This window comes from Pygoscelis adeliae, unplaced genomic scaffold, assembly GCF_000699105.1.
Source record: "Pygoscelis adeliae isolate BGI_AS28 unplaced genomic scaffold, ASM69910v1 Scaffold363, whole genome shotgun sequence".
NCBI lineage: Eukaryota > Metazoa > Chordata > Aves > Sphenisciformes > Spheniscidae > Pygoscelis > Pygoscelis adeliae.
In genome coordinates, this window is record NW_008824474.1 from 132,081 (window position 1) to 141,613 (window position 9,533).

Consider the following 9,533-nt stretch of genomic DNA (forward strand, 5'->3'; position numbering starts at 1 on the left):
GCCAAAACATTCATTTATCCCTCTCCATACAGCTTCTAAGAAAACTAGATAGGAGGAGGAAGACATCTAACCGCACCACAAGGGAGATAATCACTGAAAATATTCCTGGGACAGGTAAACTTAAGACATCAATATCCTTCGGAAGCTTCCACAGAGAAAAAAAAGTCACTTCACAGGTATGCACTATAACCCACAAAAATCCTGTTTTAATCTGTACAATCAGCAGCAAATGTATTCAACTTAATTAACCTGACAATCAAACACTTTTCAATTCAAAGGCAAAATTCATAAATTGTCAACATAGCTTTTATATCCTTTACAAGCAAAATACTGGACTGAAAAAGCATCACAGTGATTCATGGGGAGAGATAGGTGAAAAATTGACTTATCAAAAAGGTTATGAACCACAGGCGCCTGCAACTGTGCTCACAATTAATATAGTTTTGCAACAAAATTTTACAACAGTTCTAACAAAGCAGGATGTTCCTTTCCTTTATTTTCCAGTTTTTCCCCAAGTTCCAACTTGAAAATAAACCCCGTGAGTTATGTTTTACTATAGAAAACAATGGAGTTGACAAAAGCATACAGACTAGTATTACAGATTACAACAGAAAACTTGGCATTTCACAAGTAACAACTCTTACTAGAAGAGTACAATTTACCAAAATGTCTAGCCTGATATAGAAATATTGACCTTATTTCTTTACTTTGTGATAATGAAAAGTTGTCTTTTTATATTGAGTTGTTTCATCTCCACCATTTAAAAACCCCTATTTTTTAGTTTTTTGTATAATGAAGTACAGACAAAACAGACTTCTGAAGCCTGATGACAACTTTATCACAGAACAGATAAGCTTCTGAAGGAGAGGAACAGTAAATAAAATATGTTCTTTTCTTTGTATTCCTACCAGAATGAAGGAACAGTTCATGTCCTGAAGGAGGTCGGCTACCTGAGCCAGCAGGTTTTGTGTGCTCAATCACACTGTGCCGAGCAGGTGGTGGTGGTGGTGGTAGTGAAGGGGGTGAGCTATCAAACACATCTTCACCTGCATTTTAGAAAAGAATTATTAGATGAGCAAAACTTCATTAAGAACTGTAGAATAAAGAGCGAAGCTTAAAATTTATTTTTCTCTGGCTGCTGAGGCCATTACTCCCAGGGTTCATCTGGCAGCTCAGTGACTCCAGTAATGAAATTGTAAACCTGACTCTTACTATGCACAATCCTCTTCCAAAACATGCTCTGAATGACCTTTTGCAGTACTCAGTTTCTTTTCTGGGATGGGGGAAGAGATTTCTTTTAGTGGCTCAATTGCAAAGAGTGTATTATAATGAAAGCTTTCACTGAATATCATTGTAGAATAACAGCTATGTTTCAGTGGCTAAGCAAAAATACTTATATTCAAACACCGATGCTGACTACATTGAATCTGCTACATTTATACTGTGCATTATCTTTATCTGCTGTTCTAAAGCTCTGACCCCAGATATAAACTGAATTTTCTAGGGCTTGGCAAAAGAATGTACCCCTTACACAAAGGTGGTGCAGACAGGACTAGGGTTACCAAGCAGTGTGATTTTTAAATGTTCTTCTGCCTTCAATTCAACGTACTGTCACAACTCAGGAACACTTCAGGGACCAGAGAGAGTACAGTGCAGGAACATAGCAAATGTTCAAAAGGTTTTATGGAACCAGAAAATTGGATGATGAAACATACCCTGCAGTCTAACAATCACGCAGCTGAGTTTGTCAATGAAGGTGTGGGTGGTGGCCAAGCACAGCCCCATTATATATGCAGAGCTCACTGACTTTCGTGTAGGAGAACAGAACAGAAATTGGGGTTGGAAAAGATAGCTTTTGATAGTTGTAGGCAGCAATGAGTTTTGAACTGTCACTTCATAGTGGAAAAAACCCAGAAACAAACTTACTAATTTAATTTAGTTTTCTTTGATTTAAATACCACCTCTTTGGCATTCTTCTTTGTATTTGATAAAAGAAATGGAATTATTTAATTCCTACAACAGGAAAAACCCTCGACTCTTGCATTAAATTGCAATGCTCAAACTTCATATTAAGGGACAAAAAATTATAATTTATTTTAGGAAAAATGGTTTTGCTTTTCTTTATAACTTGAATACAGATTTAGTATGCCTTTTCATCTGTCTTGCATGAGGGCTCACAGACAGATACCAAGTACAGATCATTGACACAAATAGTGACTTCCAGCTGTAATATTAGCCCATAGCTTGTTTGGTAGTCTTAACATACTCAACATTGGTTGTTTTTCAATAAACATGGCATTTGGTTAATCTAGGCAATGTTAACCATCAAATGTAATCAGCAAAAAGTCTGCAACCTAAAGGGGGCACCAGAAGATCATAATCGGAGGGTGTCCTGTTGAGCAAAGAGCTGTGTTTTGGGTTGTCTCTGGTAGGAGGTCGTGCAGGTGGCAAAGGTACCGGAACAGTAGGTGCATCATAGACATCTCCTGAATGACACAATCACAAGAAGTGAATGTTTTCTTGCTGTACCCCTAGAACAGCACAGAGTAAATTTTCTTGCTAAATAATGAAAAATAAAAACGTACCTAACTCTGGATGTTTTGATTTCTTCATCTCTGTAGTAGCACTGTGTGTCCCATTCGTTACTCCAGCACACTGACCATTCTCACACACCCTGAAGACAGACATTAAACAGGAAGCAATCAACCAGTTAGCCAAGTATAAATTCCCACAGTGACCAAGTACCCAAGCTGGCAGTTATATGGAAACGAATGAAAGACGATAAGCTGCACCAATTCTAAACTTTACAGTTTTTATATTGAGAGCAGATACTGGTTAACTGTCAAAAAACTCCTTTGAAGGATTATACTGCTTTCTCGGTGGGATACTGACATGGCTTAAATAACTTACTCAAGGCTGAAATACAAGATAGAGGAAGAACTAATGTTAAACACAGTCCTCACTTCAGAGCTCAGGTCATTAGTTTATTCACACAGTTCAGTCACAGACTCAATCCTATTTTGCTTTCCCAGCTGTTGAATTTTCCCTAGTAGAAATATGGTAAAGGGAAATGTGGATTTTGGTAATTATCCATGCTGAAGTTCACTGAAAAGTCATTAAACAAAACAAAACAAAACAACAAAAAAAGCTGGAACAGAACAACTCACCACTAGCAATAACAAATTTCAACTAAACTCTTAGCCAAACATTTAAAAAAAAAAAAATTGAACTAGCCAAAGCAGTTTTGAAGGCGCCTATTCATTTCTGTATCAAAAAGCTGAGTCTCACTGATACTTCTACCACAGTTTACTAGTTTTTTAAAATGGAAGCATATTATGCCCTCAAAATTAAACTGTATCAAATTAAACATGAACATCATCTAAACCAAACAGTACAAAGTTGCCTATAATCTTGTCAGAAAAATATTGGAGATGATTTTGGTAAGATGACTCTGTTCAAATACTGCACAGAAAACCAGAACAAAAGCCTTTTCAAATTATTAAATATTGTTTAAATGAATGTGAAAGAACTGGGAAATTACTCCTGTCATTGGAACTGTGGACCCTGCATATTCAGAAAGAACCAGAGTTTCTTTGGAAAAAGGCCACCACACTAAACAATTCCAGCTTAAAAATAAAAATCCCAGCCCACCGTGCACCATTATTACTAAATAGTGGCAAATCTGCTAGAGCTATATACAGCTAAAATTTTGGATCTTGGGTTTTTACCAGTAGTACGAACATTAATAGACATATCAGCTTCGGCCATATGGAAAGGAGGGATGAATAAAGGTCTGGAATCATTTAAAATATATGAACAGGAAAGAGGAAGTGAAATTGTGTTTGTGGTCCCAAGGGTTATAACTAGGAGTAATGAAATCAATGTAAGAATAATTACAAGACTTAAAAAAACAAACCAAAACAAAAAAACTAATGGTAAGAGCTGTTTTGTTATGAATTAATTTCCCCAGGGAAGTGGTAGAGGAAGCGTTGTTTCTATCTTTGAAATTAGATTGGTTCAATCTCTCAAACGCAGTGGATGCAACACTTCTTTTGACTCCTCAGCATATACACTAAATAACTAAGGATATTTTCTACTTTAATTTCAATCTATTCTGCATCTGCCACAGGCACTAAGATAACTTAACACGGCACCACTTCAGAAGTCTTCCGGTCATAATGAGCCCAGTTAAGTGATCAGTTTACAAATCATGCTGAAATACCTGTTTACATCAACAGTAAACACCAGAAAAAAAGGCAGCAAATGAGTACTAACAAGCAAGCCTTCTGTCCTTTTCTTTTCCTTTTGGAAAAACCTTTATTAGGAAAAGATAGTGAATGTAATAATGTATCATTCTTCTAATAGTAGCCTAATTAGTAATGCTGAAATTCTTTCCCTCCATTTCTTATTGCTGAACTTGCCCCATACCTGGGAAGAAATGACCAGCTGTAACAAACCAGACAATTAATTGATCTGCCAGAAAATAAGACTGTGAATCATTTTTTGTATTATTCCTGCAATATTTCTAGCATTGTCGTATCTACTGGTAAAAGAGCAAAAAGTCTGAGAGGCAATACAAATTTGGGGGTAGGATGGAAGAATGACATAGTTCCTAAATTACAAAACATCCAGAAGTAGTTTTGTAGGCTCTTTAGTTTACTGAAATCTCTAAGTACTATCCAAGAACAGAGGAAGCAACACTTAGGAAAGAGATAAGAGGTAACACTGGGGGACAGAACTGAAAGGTGCTAAGAATTTATGACAATTGGAAAAAAAAAAAATTGTTCTTAACAGTTTTTCTAGACAATACTGAAAAGTTAAGCTTTTATTGACACACACCTCTCCATGAGATTAAAAGAATACAGCATAAACCAGAATCAAGATTCGTTTTGAAAGCTTTATCTCAGCTTTCACATCTAAGCAGTGACATTAGCTAAAAGGAGACATTTTAAGTACATGGAACATCATATATATTCATACACAAATATTCAATAGGATTTTCTTTTTTTTTAATGCTTAGGAGAATGGTTTGTTTCGAGTTAAAATTCTTATTAGAATATATCATAAGAAGAGTTGGTGGTTTTAATCATAGAGCAATCTGAATGGCAAACTGATGTATCTTCTTTGTAGCAAGTCCTGGATTAATGCCAAAACACCCACCATAACCGCAAGACCAAGTACGCTAGCTAAAAAATAAACTAAAACCTAGAAAAAACTTTGAAATCAGCTTTCCATCTACAGCCTCCATTAATAATTCTAATGGCCTGGTGAAATCCTGTACCAGCCAACTGAAAACACTCAACTCTTTTTTTTTCTGCAAAAGGAGGATACCAGAAAAAGAGAAGTTTCTAGTTTTCCAGGTGTTTATTATCTCAAGAATCTTTCAGGGTGCACCTAGATATTAGCATTTTAGTTCAGGTCAGGAGTATGAACTGAAACAAATCCCCACAAGTCATCCCCACTTACAGCACTTTGGTTTACATTGCAGAGAGGTCTCAGAGCGTGCAGACTCAATTGCGTCTGGATGATGTTAACTCAAAAGATGTCCTGCGGGACCTCATCCAATGTGCTGCAATTACTAAAGGGTATTCCAACCACAGGACCATGTTAGGGCTAGTCAGAATCCAAAACTTCCCAAAACATACAGTGTGGATGTGAGGACCTTGGAATCAATTGGTCCCCTCTGCAGACCCACTCCTATTGCACCACACTACTTACTAACCTAGACATAGCCCTCAGAAGCTGCTAAACCAAGGTAAGCTGTCCGCATACTGCTCTCTTCTGTTGCAGACTACTTCTTGTCTAAGAAAGGTTACAACCTGTGTAACTCCAGTCATGCAAGCAATTCAGCCTCTACCAGATGACTTGCATGGCACAGAAAGACATTCCCATGCAGAAGCACAACTGTTGTGGTTTAACCTCAGTCGGCAACTGAGCCCCACACAGCCGCTCGCTTACCCCCCCCCCCGTGGGATTTCCTTCCTTTACTAGGAAGGAAATTAACTATCCCTGCCAAAACCAGGACACACAACACACTCAGATAAAAAATGGCATAGGTAAAAAGGATTAGGACCTTGGAATTATTTTCTTTTTTCCTTCCCATTTTTTTCCTTGGCCAACATTGAGAGTTTTATTCATAACTGATTTTTTTTTTTTTTTCTAAAGTCTTATAGGGTAGATAGGAATTTAAGTACTCAAAACTATAAAGCTCAGACAACTGTGTAATATTCACATCTACGCAGTGAAAGTTGGATCAGCATTTCTAATAAAGACAGAATTTTTAACCTGCATGCAAGGAGTGATCAGACTATGACCTTTTTTCCACCTGTTATAAATGTCTGATTAAAGAGGTCTAAAAATTGTAATTGGCTAATTTTGGGATGAGAGACATGTTGAGCTTTATTGATGGTGGGTCCTTGACATCACATGCTTGACAGAAAGAGGAAAAAATGGCAATATGTCACTGCATTTTTTTAATAGCAGAAAAGTCTGAACTTTTTAGATCAATACTTTATTTTAATCGTACTTTTGACCTACAAGACCAGTAGAGAATTGGCCCTTCTTTTTCCCAAGACTTATTCTCTTAATTCCAGACATTCAGAATTTTTTTTATGAGTCAAAGACCAAGAAGTTCACCAGGAATGACACAGCTTTCGGTTGCCATGTCCCAAATCTCCTTGACATAATTAATTAATAATTCAGAACTGTGACAGTTTGGAGATATTATTTTAGAACACATTTAAAGCAAAAGAGAGATATTCCATCTGAATTTAAAAAAACATTCTCTTCCTGAGAAGCCCAAAGAAAATATACTGTGAAACAGGCTCAAAAAGCCAAAAAGACATAGTACACATGGGACAAAAAGAAAATAAAAGTATGTACATACAGCTGCCAATTCACATATTTTTCAGTACTGCATTGCTTCTTAACATGAATTATATAAAATGTGAAAGTTCAAGATTTTCAAAGCTGACTTTGGGAATTTCAGTCACACAATTCGCCTAAAAATTAAATTTGCAAGAGTTGTGAGGGTTGAATCTCCTGGTCAGTTCTGAAAACTTCAACCTAAGGGAAAAAAGGATCAACTGCAGAAATGGTATTCAAATGCAAAAAATACCCAGTTCTGACACAGCAGAGATACAAAAAAGTGAACTTCACAGGTTTATGACTGTGGTGGTGGTCAAATGAGACAGAGGCATAAGTAATCCAAGCTTGAACAGATAAGACATTTTAGAAAGCAGACAAGCTTAACCATCATAATAAATGTTGAATCCAGGTAAATTTTGGGAAAAGCAGTGTTTCTGTAAATATGCCGTCAAGGCTGCTAAATGACCTTACCGAGCAAGAGGTTTTATATTATGACTATGAGGTGGTTGTGAGCTCAGTATTACAGGATGTGAAGAAGGAACTTTGTATTCATCATCATCATCTGTGTGATCCCTTGATTTATCAGACAGAGAATTTGCTGAAGGAACAGGGCACCTAAGGAGATGAGAAAAAGATCATTTTTGCTTGAACTGTTACATAATTGACCTCAGTATAATACAGAAAATACTCTTCTTTAGCCTAAACATCCCTAATACACATCTGCTACATATAAGGTAACATTATATGTAGTACATATAAAAACACTATGTCAAACTAAAACTAAGCCAGGTTACTGGCTTTTTTGTCACTGAGAATGCACAGAGAAAAGAGCAGCTTTTCTTAAGAGTTAAACAGCTACTTTAAGCAAGCACCACATAGCAGAGAATTGCAAAAAATTGGAGTACTAAATAGGCACTTACAAGGCTTAACCTGTTTGCACTTAACAAAAGAATTAAACAAAAGTTAATTCAGGACAAATAGTATTTAGCAGGGCTCAGTGAGGCAGCGGACATTCACCCTTTCAGTGAAGTCTTGTTCCAGCCATAACATTATCGAACTCCCAGAATTTGCCTGTATTTTAAATTATTTTTACTTCAAAGGATAATTGTCTTTAATTGTCCTCCCAGATAGTGATTTGTGTCACTTTTTGAAAGCAGTGGAAGCCCAGGAAAAAGGTAGGCTTTACAATCTCCATTTACAGGTAATAAGTTCCATCGTGGAGAATACTGCTGGATATTAGATTTCTTTTAAAACAAAAAACTAACTCCTACTATCTAGTTTTCTGTTATATGAGTGTAAACAAAATGATGGGCAAAAACTTCATTTTAGTGAGCAGTCTGGGGAAAGTAATTTTGTTAGATATTAACAAGCTCAGCATATCTTTTGGCCTTCATAAAGTATAACTAGCTAGGTTATAGGTCTAGCAATCAACATCATCTACTCTTTTATACATAGAGCCCCTCTGTGTATAGCAATTACTCCAATACATTGAGATAAATAAGAAACTCATAAAACATCTGAAATACAAAAGCTTACATTAAGGACTTAATTTAACTTCAGCTTGATCATACATGAAAACCACAAACAGAAGTTTGATTCTTAAACTAGCTGAACACAAAGAGCAATAAGTGTAGAACTTCAAAAATCATCTGGATATTGCATTATGCAGTGAATAGCACCTTTATTCTTTGCCACAAAAAAAGCCAACAGCTGGAAGACCTTGGATAAAGATGTGCAATGCATCCACAGCCATTTTGATGGCTAATGGCCCCTGAGCTGAACTACATGCTACATTACAAGATACATCTACTTCATACATCGTTTAGGGAAGTTCTTAAGGACTATAAGGAAATATAAGAAGGGAGTGGACACACTTTCTCTTCCTGTGGTCTAATTAGTTTGAGTTTATCATAAGGGCAAGAGCTGAAATGACAGGCCAGGCCTATCTCCTCATTTTTTCAACACAAGCAGCACCTGACTCACACAGCACACTTTTTCACAAAGGAAAAATATACTTCTTTCACTATTTACTGTAGATGACGGCACATGACTTCAGAACATCCAGGTATTCTGTGAAAAAAAAAGAATAACTAACTCCCATGAGTACTAGCCAGTCACTAAATGACTAAATAAATAAATAAATAAAGGGAGAAGGAAGGGGGCAGATGTGCTGCTTTTGTCAATATATTCAAAGTCTAGAGCTCCCTAGATACTTCTAACTTCTCAGACACTTTTTCCTTCAATCAGTAATATACTTAGAACCATAGAATCATTAAGGTTGGAAAAGACCTCTAAGATCATCGAGTCCAACCATCAACCCAACACCACCATGCCCACTAAACCATGTCCCTAAGCACCTCATCTACATGGCTTTTAAATACTTCCGGGGCTGGGGACTCAACCACTTCCCTGGGCAGCCTGTTCCAATGTTTAACCACTCTTTCAGTAAAGAAATTTTTCCTCACATCCAATCTAAACCTCCCCTGGCGCAACTTGAGGCCATTTCCTCTCTCACTAGTTACCTGGGAGAAAAGACCGACACCCACCTCGCTACAACCTCCTTGCAGGTAGTTGTAAAGAGCAATGAGGTCTCCCCTCAGCCTCCTCTTCTCCAGGCTAAACAACCCCAGTTCCCTCAGCCGCTCCTCATAAGACTTGTTCTCCAG

General features: G+C 37.0%; 1 protein-coding gene across 1 annotated transcript in view; it reads right to left on the reverse strand.

Moving 5' to 3' along the window:
* Positions 1 to 9,533, reverse strand: part of CBLB (Cbl proto-oncogene B, E3 ubiquitin protein ligase) — a 129,350-nt gene that overhangs the window by 8,190 nt on the left and 111,627 nt on the right. The window contains 4 exon segments of the mRNA XM_009321370.1: positions 909 to 1,046; positions 2,355 to 2,486; positions 2,586 to 2,674; positions 7,339 to 7,482. Coding sequence (XP_009319645.1) covers positions 909 to 1,046; positions 2,355 to 2,486; positions 2,586 to 2,674; positions 7,339 to 7,482 — 503 coding nt within the window.